This window comes from Musa acuminata, chromosome BXJ1-6, assembly GCF_036884655.1.
Source record: "Musa acuminata AAA Group cultivar baxijiao chromosome BXJ1-6, Cavendish_Baxijiao_AAA, whole genome shotgun sequence".
Lineage (NCBI taxonomy): Eukaryota > Viridiplantae > Streptophyta > Magnoliopsida > Zingiberales > Musaceae > Musa > Musa acuminata.
In genome coordinates, this window is record NC_088332.1 from 11,331,158 (window position 1) to 11,345,202 (window position 14,045).

General features: G+C 44.2%; 2 protein-coding genes and 1 long non-coding RNA gene across 4 annotated transcripts; 2 read left to right on the forward strand and 1 right to left on the reverse strand.

Annotated features, from left to right (window-relative positions):
* Window positions 1-708: 708 nt before the first annotated feature.
* LOC135676244 (GDP-L-galactose phosphorylase 1-like) lies at window positions 709-3,122 on the reverse strand. Its single transcript, XM_065187199.1, has 7 exons — window positions 2,966-3,122; window positions 2,406-2,512; window positions 2,276-2,335; window positions 1,938-2,180; window positions 1,668-1,853; window positions 1,332-1,580; window positions 709-1,230 (listed from the first exon to the last, which is right to left on the reverse strand). Exons 1-7 carry the CDS (start codon window positions 3,033-3,035, stop codon window positions 958-960), a joined length of 1,188 nt encoding a protein of 395 aa, XP_065043271.1. The 5' UTR covers window positions 3,036-3,122; the 3' UTR covers window positions 709-957.
* Window positions 3,123-3,222: 100 nt separating this feature from the next.
* On the forward strand, window positions 3,223-7,878 carry LOC103987733 (uncharacterized). 2 transcript variants are annotated; one of them, XR_001978840.2, is made up of 4 exons: window positions 3,226-3,652; window positions 3,767-3,984; window positions 4,117-5,271; window positions 7,591-7,878. It is a non-coding gene; the product is annotated as an uncharacterized LOC103987733 (long non-coding RNA). The 2 variants fall into 2 exon arrangements; XR_671919.3 differs by having other exon boundaries at window positions 3,223-3,652; window positions 4,117-7,878.
* A 686-nt stretch (window positions 7,879-8,564) lies between these two features.
* LOC135676243 (fatty acid hydroperoxide lyase, chloroplastic-like) lies at window positions 8,565-10,275 on the forward strand. The gene has a single exon (XM_065187198.1). The coding sequence runs from the start codon at window positions 8,635-8,637 to the stop codon at window positions 10,084-10,086; it is 1,452 nt and encodes a 483-aa protein (XP_065043270.1). The 5' UTR covers window positions 8,565-8,634; the 3' UTR covers window positions 10,087-10,275.
* Window positions 10,276-14,045: the final 3,770 nt, after the last annotated feature.

Genomic DNA, 14,045 nt, shown 5'->3' on the forward strand with positions numbered 1-14,045 from the left:
TGAGGGTGGACTTCTCCTTCGAGGAGTATTGCTTCTCGCTGCTTTACTTGGAAACAACTACTGCCACTGTTCTTGAGAAGCACGAGTTGCATGGAGGTTGGAAATATGATCAATTGTTCATCTTGATCTTGAAGAGATTTAAACTCTGCCAAAGTGATACCCAAAGTTCTTTAAGCTAAACTAAGTTTTTTCATTGAGAGCATTTGATAAAGCAGAATTAATGGGTAAATTATAAATTACTTAATGTAGTTAATTACTTTTAGTATCTTAATAGTTATATTTTCAAAAATTATATCGAGATCCTTATACTTATAAAAGTAAAACATTTGATTCGATTGCTCAAATTAAACTCTTCACTCTAAACATTTGATTTTTAACACTATAAAATTATTTTTTAATATTATATATAAATCTAAATATTTTATTTTCGTAAGTATAATGATCCTAATATAATATTAAAAAAATATAAAGATCAAAATGCTAAAAATAATTAATTATAAAGGATAATATATAATTAATCTCAGTATTAATTAAATTTTGAATGAGAAACTACAAGTGTTAAAAATATAGTAAATATATAAACACAATCAGATACATGCAGACACCTTTGATAATGATAGATTGTTCCCATAGCAACACTCAGACTGACTTTTTATGGTGTATTCTATGTTGCTTGGCCACGAGATTTATGCTAATGAAGACTGTTGATTGAACAATGATAGACACCTTGACTTTATAATTGAAATCGAATCACTTAAAACAATGTTCAGAATTTTAGTATTAGGAGCATGACAGACGGACATTGCTAACAGAGTCCTAATGGAATGTTGTACATCATTTAAACACACCAAGGGATCGATGACCAGTAACGACGACTAAAACACACATCAAACCAGTTATCAGTGTCGCCACGAGGAGAAACTGCTTCCTTTCTTCCCTGGAATGATCATGCTGGAGTCAGCATTTATGATCGTCTTCCCTTCCCATGTTTCTCTCAACAATTTTATCAGAAAGGGTGCTCAAGATGCACTCCTTGATCTCTTTGAACCGCTCCGCAGAAACAGATGCCACCTCATCGAGGAACCTCCATAGTGTATCTTCAGATGTTTCCTGGTAATCCTTCCTTCGTTTCACCACCATGTAGCCACCGAGTTCCCATGCTGCTGGATTAATTTGCATTTCAAGAAACTCCTGGTTCACTTCTCCACGAGTTCGTTTCTCAGCGTAACACTAGCGAATTCATTTTGATATACAAGATGGTGAATAAAGCATTAGGAATTAATGCAAATACAAACAACTCTTTAAATCAAATTGCAGCCGACTAAGATTACCTGCAGTAGGAGGAATATTCGTTTGCCGGCATCAGATATGATGACATTGTAGGGGATGTCATTATCCTGTAGGAAAATGCAGGCTATAGAGACAGCAATTGATAGATCCTCCAGGTTGCTTCCACCTCCAAAAACAAGACCTCTTACAGGATAATGTGAGAGTTGAAAGATCTCTACCCCACTTGCCAGAGTCATAATTCTTTGAGTAGGAGCCTTTTCAACTGGGAACGCTCCCACCAGGTAGAAAGCCTGACGTCACAAAGTCAGCCAGAAAAATATAAAGTTCAGCCACGAGTTCGAATAAAACACCAACCGTTGTATCAATAGATCAGCAACCTGAAAGTGGAGGTGGTTAATGGTCGCAAAGGCACCAAGACTGTTATAAGCCACTCTAAAGTAGGGAGTTTCAGCCTCTCTTGCCACGTACACAGCAAGTGAGAAGCTCTGTTCATCAAGCCTTTGAGGTAAGCAGTCCAATATGCGAGGAATCAGGAGTACATGACCATAATCTATTGGGCTGACCTGCAAAAACACAAGTTCTCATAATATTTAGTTATATATATCAGATAATAGTATAATCAGTAGTAGCAGCCAAACGATATGCACATTGATGGCAATAACATTAGGGGATTCCGAAGCTGCGATTGGAGTATTTTCAAAAAAACCCCTGTCGTCATTCTCACTCTCTTCAAATCTAATTAGCATTTCCTCTTGCGCAATTTTTGTGAAGTTAAACTTTTTCCCATCAAAGGGTTGCAGAACTCTATCGATTCTGAACTCAGTTGGTCTTTTCTTGAGGTCACGCCCTTCAATTAACTGTAAAATAAAACCATAATCTCCTGAAAGTATCTGCAAAGAAAAAAAAAAGGACATCCAAGAATATTAACATCACAAAGGTACCCAAAGTGATCGATTCACCTCATGAGAGCAAAGAACATCTTGACCTTGGTTTCATAGGCATTGACATCATGATGGAACAGCCGTCTAACCTTGCGATCGTCCCACTACAATAACATGTAACATAATTAAGCTCATTTGCAGAAAATCCATATCATTGACATCTAACTCCTCTACCTCTTTAAGAAGCCTATCAAGGAATGTGGACTGAGGCTCAATCTTCTCCGATGAGCAACCAGAATCCTTTTCTGCCTTGCTGAAATAATAAAGAGGAAGCCCGATCCCTATCCAATGAACTCAACCATATCAATTTCAAACATTTAAGTACTCAGAACTCTTAATAAAACAGTTTAAAAATAAGCAAACCGAACATACTAAGAAATCTGGCTGTGGCTTTTCAACAAACATGTGATTTGCATTGTCTGGTAGCAGATTGAGTGCATGCATGTTACAGATCTAGTATAACTCACAATCTGGTTGTTTGGTTCCAAAAAAACTAGGTTAAATTTTCAATACGATGCAGGAAGTGGGGAAATCTCACTGCAAGATCCAAGAAAAGCATGAATCATGAACACCAGAATCCTACATTACAATCGCCGGGGAGTTCAGGAAGCACATATCAGGTCGGCAACAAGAACTGCAACTTCTGATTGACCAAAGCTACGATGCATTCGACTCCAACGCCTGATATGGAAAAGTATAGGCAGTACATTTTGGGATGGGATGCAGGGAATTACCTTGAAGGAGACAGCTGCGGCCGCTTTTCTCCTCGCCATGTTGCCCCTGAGTGGGTTGGTAGACAGACATCGCCGAGACTCTCACTCCCACTTCTCCTCCCTCTAGATGGCGATAAGGTTCTATATATATAATACAGTATACACTTGGTGAGGCCAAGCCCATGTTCTTGTCGCAGATGAGAACACATTGTTCAAATGGGCCTCCAAAATACAAGATATCAGTAGTAAGAGTGTGAGGAAAGAAGCCTCCCACAACTAAGCCAAGGCAATGCCGACGAGTGCTTCTTCCCCGCCAGCGACAAGTGCTCCCATTCCTCGTCTGAAGAAACCGCCTGATCCTCCTCCTCCCCTCCCCCCCTTCTCCTGAGCTCCTCCTCCAAGGCCCCGCTACTGAAGGGGCATCTCCCTCTTCGGGAGCAGCCTCTTCTCCCCTCGACAAAAGCCAAACTCGCACTGCTACCTCCTTGCAAGCGCATAAAGTCTCACCCTTTTGGGCAAGCCTCCTCAGGCAATCCTCTTCAGATGACCCTTGGCGTTTCGACACGGAGCTGGCAGAGAAGATCGCTAGGATTCAAAAGAGCTCCAAGCACGTCGCGGTCCTAAATCCAGAGGAAGTGCAGAATGCAAGGAGTCACTGACAACTCTACAAATTTTTCGGCAAAGCACGCCCTTTGGAGTTCATCAAAGGTAAGCTTCTGGCCTTGTGGAAGCTACAAGCAGATGTCCAGGTCATTGACGTTGCGGCAGGCTACCTGTGTTTCCGATTCCGGTCGGAGGCTGACCCGACGAACACTCTTACAGGGGAGCCATGGTTCCTTCGCGGACATGCTCTCAACCTCTTCCCAAGGAGAGCAAACTTCCGACCTTTGAAGGAAAACGTAAAGTCTGCCCCCAATCTGGATCCATCTTCCTAGCCTCCCCATTGAACTGATGTACCATCGCGCTCTCCTCCAAATCGCCGATAGCATTGGATCAGCTGTCAAAGTTGATGCTGTCACCACCTCTGGAACTAGAGCGAGGTATGCTAGGGTTTGCATCATGCTTGACTTCTCCCATTCCATCCCTCAAGGAATCTGGGTTCGAATAGGTGATTCTCATTTCTTTCAATCAGTTACGTATGAAAGCCTATCCAATTTTTGTTTCACCTGCAGGCTTGTTGGCCATAAAATCGATCAATGCAACCAAAGCAAGCCGCCGGAGCAAACGGCCGCCCCTGGCAAGGATGCCGCAGGTGGGCATTGGCTCTGTTACAGAGATTGGCACGAACGGAGAACACCCACTGTACGGGCCCTGGTTCAAAGGCCAACACAAATCCTGTTACAGTAGTCGTTTTGGCGCAACATCGGTCCACTCCAGCGCCTCACCTCAGCCCACTGAACCCGCTCCGGCCACCTCGCAGCCTGGTGAATCCCGTACCAAACGGGCCTTTGCTTTCTCCTGTTTCCCGCCATCCCGTTCCATCTTCGGGTCACCCTTTCAAACCAGCATTAAACCCCGATGGTGCTTCCCCAGATTGTATTAGTTCTTCCCCTCCTTTCCAATACTGCGTCATTGGAGATGCGCCCCTCCACCCTGACATGCCACCGGTGCTAACGTCTTAGGATGCCGCCTACTCGACTGTCACACCCTCCTTTGTAAAGGGACGACAACCCCTCGCCCACCCTGCAAACAAGCACAACCCCGTTTCCTCACGCTTCTCTAGATGTCATCGCCTCGCCCCATTTCCTCACCAACACATCCCCCCAAACCCATTCTCCATTATCCCTCAACCCACATTCTCTAGATGGAGCAGTTTGCCCGGCTTAAGGTCGGTCTGGTGGAATCATCGTCGCTTGGAACCCCGGTACTCTCAAAGCTTCCCCTGTTAGTATCTCACAACATTCTTTGCACTTAATGGTGGAATAGAGAGGTACGCACCCCTGACCTCTCTCAGCAGTCTACATAATTACTGATGCTTCTCAACGCAATGCTCACTGGCGTTTTCTTTCGAATTTTGATCTCTCGGATCTACCTTGGTTGATTTGTGTGGATTTTAACTGTCTTAATTCTACTTCTAATAAACTGGGGGGTGATACACCCTTCTTATCCTGTTTTTCTAGACAGATTCACCTGAAAATGGCTTGCTAAAGCCAAGATCAATTGTCTCAGGGATGCTGATAAAACACCAGCTTCTTCCATAACACAATCAGACAAAGGAGATCTATTTATATTCACCACATTAAGAGGGAGGATGGATCCATGGTGGAGGACTTGGCCTCTATATCCTCTGTTTTCACTGACATGATCTCGCTCTTGTCTCTGCAAGAGTTCGTATTCTAGACCTTTGTCCAAGGAAAGTTTTGTGTTTTCGTTTTATGTTTCATCTTTTATATCAACTCTCTTTATATGGCTTGGGTTATTCATCAAGTTACACTCAAGTTGTTCCCTTCCTTGACTTGCATTGAGTTATTGAGTTATGATGGTTCTTGCTGTCATCATTTTACGACTTAGTTATTTGTTGAGTCTGATCTTCATTTCGGCTTCAAGTGTGTTTTCATTTGTATTGTCCTAGATCGCTCCTCACTTGATCTTGCAATATATTATCAAATGCGAGATCATTATCATAATCTTGTTAACTGGCCGACCCTCCCCAGACACTCACCAATCCTTTCACCTTCAATGAATTCCATCTCGCCTTAATGGGCATGGGATGAGCCCTCAGCCCCTCTATCATGCTTTCAATGAGATTCATACCACATCCACCCTTCCTTCTTGGATCAAAATTAATCTGGTTTTCATTCCCTAAATCCCTAATCCTTCCGAGGATTCAAACTAAAGACTCATCTCTCTCTGCAGTATCCTTATCTAAAGAATAGACTCGAGCTCCTTTTTGATTTGGTTATTGAACAAAATCAATTTGCTTTCAATACCGTCATATCCATCCGCAATAACATATCAATCGGATATAAATTGGCCCACTCCATGTTTCTCTCCCGGATCCGTTTCAGTATCTCATTGACCATCTTCTCATTTTTGATAGATAGAGATTCCCTTCAAATTGGTTTAAAAGCTCCAGGGTTGAGGCAGGGGTCCCTCTCTCTTCCCTCCTCTTCCTCATGGTCTAACAAAACCTCACCAATATGCCTGAGGAATTTGTAGCTAAAAAGATCACATCTGATCATGGTTTGTAATATCGTACCATACCGCTCGATACAGGTGGTACGAATTGAGCCAATAGAGGATTGATATGGGCAGTACGTCAATACACTTTAGTGTAGCTATCGTGCCGATAGCTGATCGGTATACCGGTATGGTATGGTATTTAGAATCTTACCTTTGACAACATTAAAGGGGTAAGATCTTTCACCTTATTTTCCAAACCTCATTAAAGGCCTCAACATCTATTCCTCCGTAACTGGACTCCAAATCAACAAGAGTAAGTCAGCTGTCCTTCCCAAGTCCTGTAGTCCTGATACCAAATATAGGAATTGCAACATCCTAGAGATTAGAGAGAGGGATCCTGGCCTCTAAACAATCTGGGAGCTTACGTCCACTACTGTCGGTTCCCTATCAGGTTTCAGGACCTTCTCACCCAAAAAGCTCTCAACAGATTCAATGATTGGAATTGAGGGGCCTGTGATATCACAAGCAGGCAAAACTATTCTAATCATTCCCTTGCACATGCTCATGAACACCTGGATCTCTGATAAACACATATCTACTATTTCTAAATTCTCTTGTTGCTTTTTCCTGAAACCCTTATCAGTCTCACAACAAAATATCCCCCATCAGTTTGAACTGCATCACCAGTCCGAAAGCTGAAGGTAATCTAGGAATTAGGGAGATTATATTGATCAAAACCACTATCTGCACCAAGAAACTTCTATCCCTTCCTAACAACTCTTCTAACCTTTCAGCTAGACTCCTATCGACCAAATATAGTGTCATTCACCCATGGCAGACACCCAACAGCAAGAAAAACCATCGCAACGTCCTCGACAGATCCAAGCTGGGATTTAGGAAAATCCTCAATCTGGAACGACCCTTGAATCACTAATAGTCTCCTCTCCTACTGTCTTGCATTCATTAATCGGGACACTCTCAACTCATATCGGTGGGTTAGTGATCTCATGAACAGTAACCTTTGGAACATCAGCCTATTTGATTCTCTCTTTCGCCATGAACTCACCCAGGCCATCCTCTCCATATTCCTCCTTTTCAATCCCAATTATTATTTATGAGTCTGCCTACTGGCTTGGGTGGATGGTGATGTAGCTACCTGTGATTCCTCGAGTCAAAAATTTTCTTTGGAAGCTCCGGTGAGAAAAAAAGCTCCCCACCTCTGAATTCATTGCCCCTTTCTTGCATAATTATATATCTACCTCTTGCTCTTGCAACTCCAGTCAAGATTCGGTTAAACTTAAACATATCTTCGTAAAATGAACTACTGGCATCTTGCTAGCTCCAAACTATCTTACAGCTTTCGTCTCTTTTGGCTTTTGGAGGAAGGGGATGAGCTTGACTTTCACAAGGACTCTTATTGCAAATTATCTTTGGCTTATTTGGAAACATATGAATGAAGCCAAATCATCCATACCCCCTTTAACTTCACTCTTTATTGAGATAGCTCTTTTCCTTCTCTGCAGGATCAAGAACCCTAGTGGCAGGCACTTCCTCCTCCTCCTCCTCCTCCACAACACTGAAGACGTCAGAGCTGTCTCACTGCGTAGGCTCAAAGATCCTTGAAGTCTTCGCGGATTCTATGACCCTTGGGAACATCCCAACCAAACGTTCCAACATCCTGTACCCCTTCTGCAAGGATATTTTGTACTTGGCTTCTGCTGTGCATGTCACTCACTGTAGTCATATCAGCAGAACAATCAACACAATAGCTCACAGCATAATTAATTTTGCCAGACTGGCAATTCTTTTTATTTTTCTTAGAGGCGACCCACCACCACCACCACCACCACCTAATATCCTGTGTGGTTTCTTTTTAGATTAAAGCATATTTTCTCTTTAAAAAAAGGGTGGGGATATTATTTCGAGTGTATTATTTAGACAAGTGGGACCCACTGACGTTAGTGATTGACGAGGCATGTCGAGTGTAATTATTTCTTTCAATCATGAAAATCATTATTTATCGTATCATTTGTACTTCGATTGTAACACCGATGTACTCATAATTCAACCGTGTTATTTTACCTGTCACCATCAGAATTACGTTCCTAATTATCCCACGTCACCTTAAGTGTTATTCCAATCACTATCAACCCGTGAACGTTATCCAACAATCCGGACGCTGAGTTGTAGTGATGTGATTCATCCAAATCACGTGTATGATCTCCGAATTCTATCCCAGCACGGCACGTCACGTCAAAAGAGCAATCGAATCATTGTTCTGCGGTGGGTGGTAACTAACGCCGCGCCGTACGGTTCACGAGAGCCGTTGGATGGCGTCCGTTCACGTGAATCCATCGGTCGGTCGGATCCACGAAAAGGAACGCGTCTCATAATATCTCCGCTGTAGCTGCTCAATTATTGGACCATTCTTTAGCCGCAAAAAGACAAATAGAGACGCAGCAGAGAGTGCAGTTAACTTGCGGCAGGTCGATACCGACCGACCGCTATATGAGCACGACATGAAGTGAGAGGAGGAGAAGAAGAAGAAGAAGAGAGGGAAGGTACGGATGGCTATGATGTGGTCGTCAGCCTCCGCCACCGCCGTCACCACGCTGCCGACGAGGCCCATCCCTGGAAGCTACGGCCCGCCGCTGGTGGGCCCCCTCAAGGACCGCCTCGACTACTTCTGGTTTCAGGGACCGGAGACCTTCTTCCGCAGCCGGATGGCCACCCACAAGAGCACCGTGTTCCGCACCAACATGCCCCCCACCTTCCCCTTCTTCGTTGGAGTCGACCCCCGCGTGGTCACCGTCCTCGACTGCACATCCTTCTCCGCCCTCTTCGACCTCGAGGTCGTGGAGAAGAAGAACATTCTCATCGGGGACTACATGCCCAGCCTCAGCTTCACCGGCGACACCCGCGTCGTCGTGTACCTCGACCCCTCCGAGCCCGACCACGCCCGCGTCAAGAGCTTCTGCTTGGAACTCCTCAGGCGCGGCGCCAAGACCTGGGTCTCCTCGTTCCTCTCCAATCTCGATGTCATGCTCGCCACCATAGAGCAGGGGATCGCCAAGGATGGCTCCGCCGGCTTATTCGGCCCGCTGCAGAAGTGCATCTTCGCGTTCCTCTGCAAGACCATCATCGGGGCCGACCCGTCGGTGTCGCCCGACGTGGGAGAAAATGGCTTCGTCATGCTCGACAAGTGGCTCGCGCTGCAGCTCCTCCCGACGGTGAAGGTCGGGGCCATCCCGCAACCCCTGGAGGAGATCCTCCTCCACTCCTTCCCCCTCCCCTTCTTCCTCGTGAGCCGCGATTACCGGAAGCTGTACGAATTCGTCGAGAAGCAAGGCCAAGAGGTTGTCCAGCGAGCGGAAACCGAGCACGGGCTCAGCAAGCACGACGCCATCAACAACATCTTGTTCGTCCTAGGATTCAACGCCTTCGGCGGCTTCTCGGTCTTCTTCCCCACGCTCCTGACCACCATAGGGAGGGACAAGACGGGCCTGCGGGAGAAGCTCAAGGACGAGGTGCGCAGGGTCATGAAGAGTAGAGGGGAGAAGCGGCCGAGCTTCGAGACGGTGCGGGAGATGGAGCTGGTGCGATCGACGGTGTACGAGGTCCTGCGGCTGAACCCGCCGGTGCCGCTGCAGTACGGGCGGGCGCGCACCGACTTCACGCTGAACTCCCACGACGCGGCGTTCAAGGTTGAGAAGGGGGAGTTGCTGTGCGGGTACCAGCCGCTGGTGATGCGGGATCCAGCGGTGTTCGACGACCCGGAGACGTTCGCCCCGGAAAGGTTCATGGGCAGCGGGAAGGAGCTGCTCAAGTACGTCTTCTGGTCCAACGGGCCGGAGACGGGTACGCCGACGCCGGCCAACAAGCAGTGCGCCGCGAAGGACTACGTGGTGGAGACGGCGTGCCTGCTGATGGCGGAGATCTTCTACCGCTACGACGAGTTCGTGTGCGCCGACGACGCCATCTCCGTGACGAAGCTGGATAGAGCGACAGAAAGGGAGTAAACGGTATTCAAGTCGGAAGCGACATAAGGAGACGGCCAACTCCACCGTTCCTAATTCAAGTCGTACTCCAAATCGGTATTCATATCATCGTTCCATTGGGGTGATGAAGAGATAAATAAAATTTGACGTTGCAGGAGGCTACATGCAAACTGCTTTCAAATAAAACTAGTAATGTGACACCTTGGTTGATTGATGTTTGTAAGTTGGGCGACTGTTTTCTCAATTCAATCCCGCCTGAGGTAGGTGAGTGTGGGTACTGAGTGGTCAAAAAAATGATCTTCCAATTCATTGTGTTGAAAATAAGCTTTTATATATGATCATGAAAGGACTATTTATTTCATGAAATATTTTATAAGGAGGTAACCTCTAATCGCTTTCAACAATCTCTTCTTGATCTTTTATTCATTCGGGTGACAAAAGGGGACAATCTCTAATCGTTTATCTTGGATCCTTATCCACATGGACAAACAAGTAAGGGGTGGCCCTTGTTTTCTCCTTCCACCTTGGACACCATGTGGAAGCCATGTGTCGGGTGATTATTGACTGATGATCTCTCCCTATCTTTTGTATTCCCCCCCCCCCCCCCCCCCCACTAAGGCAGAACTTTATTAGGAGGGATCCAAAGTACAACATCTAGGTCATCCAATATATTAAGTTTAGACCACATCAATTATTCTCCAATGCCGAGTATTAGGTGAACGTTGACAAGGTTAGGGGGCATCTAACTCGTGCCTCGAATTAATAGACTCCATCCCTCAATAAAGGGTTATCCCTTGCCGATGGGTTATTCTCAATAGCAGATCAATCTTTGTCGACGTGAACTCGACTCTCCTTTAAGTGTAGAGGACGACAATAATGGGTATCGGTTCCCCGACCTCTACGGCTTGGTGGTGACGAGAAGGGCCGACCTCCCTAGTTCGGTGAGGATCACAAGTGAGGGGTTCGAGGGCTATTATTGGGTTTCGCGATCTTCATGCCTCGGGCAGAGGGGGTCGGATTTTCTGACCTCCATGACTCGAGAGAAGGGGATCGGGATTTCTCGACCTCCACACCTCAGGTAGAGGAGGGGTTCGGGCTTCTCGATCTCCCTGGCTCAATGAGGATTGTAGTGAGGGGTGCGAGGGCTGTTGTTGCATTTTCTCATTGCCACGCCTCATGCAAAGGAGGGGGGGTCAGGTTTCTCAACCTCCACACCACGGGTGGAGAGGGACTCGACCTCCATGTCTTGGGTGAAGGAGGGACCTGACCTCCATGACTTGGGTAAAGGAGGGGATCATGATTTCTCGACCTCTATACCTTGGATAGTGTTAGGGGTTGGGTTTCTTGACCTCCACGTCTCGGTAGAGGAGGGACCATACCTCCACGACTTGGGCGAAAGAGGGGATCTGAATTTTCCAACCTCTATACCTAGGGCAAATTTAGGGGTTAAGTTTCCTGACCTCCATGCATCGGGCGTAGGAGGGGGTTAAGTTTCCCGACCTCCAAACCTCAGGCAGAGGAGGGACCCGACCTCTATGTCTCGGGTGGAGGGACTTGACCTTCACGATTCAAGAGAAGGAGGGGGTTGTCTCTGCTTGAGTTGCTCGTTATTATTATTTTTTTTTTCAGGCCGATGGGCTATGTTAGGCAGTGGTCTTCCCACCCGGAGTAAAGGAGGGGTTGGTGCTTGACCCCTCTATTTTGGGCACTTATTCTCTTGTATCTCCTACCACTATGAGTTTCTTGTTACATAAGTTGGGTTTTTTTGACTCACGTGCCTCAAACACATTTTGTCTTGTACCTTTCATAATATAAGGTTTTCTTTCACATAGGTCAGGTTTTTTTGACTCACACGTCTCAGGCATATTTTATTTTGTGCCTTTCGCTGTACCGAGTTTCCTCTTATATAGGTTGTGTTTTTTCGAACTGTGTCTCGAGCACATATTATCTTATCTCTCTCGTCATAGCATGTTTCCTCTTACATGGGTTAGGTTTTCCCGGCTCATGCGTCTTATGTATATTGTCTTGTGCCTCATGTTGTGATAGATTTTTTCTTACGCGTCTCAAGTACATTTTGTCTTATGCCTCTCGTCGTTATAGGTTTCCTCTCATCGGCACAGGTTTCTTCTTACGCGGGTCAGGTTTTTCCTACTCATGCATCTTTGACACATTTTATTTTAGACCTCTCGTCATTGCAAGTTTCCTCTTATGTCGATCGCGTTTTCTCGACTCATACATCTCGAGCAGATTTTATCTTGTGCCTCCCGTCGTGATGAATTTCCTCTTATACTTGGGTCAAGTTTTTCCAACTTACATGCCTCAGTATATTTTGTCTTGTGCCTCTCGCCATAGCATAATTTTTCTTACACGTGACAAGTTTCTTCTTACGCAAGTCAAATTTTATTGACTCATGCACTTTTATGCTCTTCGAGGTGATCTTTGCACATCGATCACTTTTACTCCAATTCGATAAAGTTTGATTTATAAGTCCCTTAACCCGATCACCACCAATTATTGATTGATGTTTGTAATTAGATTTTCAAGCCAAAATAAGTAGGGTGATTGTCCAAAAAAATGTATCAATTATTTTTCTTTTTCAGATGATATCTTTTTTTATATAATTTTAAATCATCATATCCTATTTTAAAAATTCTAAAAATACCCTCAAAAGTTATCATGTATTTTTTCATTCAAATTTAAAAATGTTTGCCAACCATTCATAGTGTTTTGTGGGTTGATTTTTATCCACAAAAAAAATACTATATAATATTTTAAAAATATTATATAATATTTAAAAACACTATATAGTGTTTTATTTTAAATATATTATATAATATTTTACAAATAAAAACTAATCCATAAAACATTATAAACAGTTGGCGAAATTTTTTGGATTTCATAAAAAAACATAACTTAAAAAAAACATTTTTGAAATATTATAAATAAAGAATGACGTTTTGGGAATTACAAAATGGGATACCATATAAAAAACAATCCAAAATAAATATATTTTCCCGTACAATCGCCAAATAAGTTCATATTCCAAGTTATGTGTGCAAAAAATGTATTATTATAAGCGCCATATTTTAATTTTAATAATTAAAAATATGTTATTCAAAATACAGCCAAAATTGAAAATCAAAGAAATACAACGGCATGGTCGTCACATGTGATTAGAAAATATATAAGAAATAAACATTTCAGGACTCATGATTTCCACCTGTTACTTGAAACCATTAAACATTTCAGGACAGTGACTTACTGGATTCCTTTCCTTGTTGACAGATCTTTTTAAGTTGCTGGAAAGCGATGAATATATGAAACCATTCTGCAGCAGCTGAATTAGCTTATCAGCCCACACAACACACACCAGTGGCACACTGACACCTTGCTACCAGACGGCCGGATCGTCACTCGGGAACCGGAAGCTGGGCTTTTAAGACTCGATCCGAGTCCCTTTTGTTCCCTCGTGTTCAGAATGGTACACGCATGTCCAAACGAACACGAGGTTCACATGCGAAATGCGACAAAGTCGCGCGCAAGGAAAAGTCTTCTTCCACGCAACATCTTTCACATTATTAAATGCTCATGAAAAGGTTAAAAAACTTGCGACGGAGACGCGCCAGGAAAAGACTTATTCCATGCATCATCCTCCATTAAATGCTCATGAAGAAACGGTGAAAGAATATGCGAGAAAGTCGGGCAAGGAAAAGACCTTTTCCTCGCATCATCCTTCGTTAAATGCTCATGAAAAGTCGAAAGAAGATGCCAACCAGCCCAGTAATCACATGAAGAAACAGAGGGGATAAAAGATGATTTCCACCATTTTCTCATAAGAAAATAGAAACAAAATTATTGATAATTTCATAAATTTTTTATCAATTAAACTAATTATTATGATGAAATCTTGAAACCCTCGACTAAATCATACGAGTCATAATTTCATCAAAACTCTGTAATAAATCATTTTTTCCTGGAAG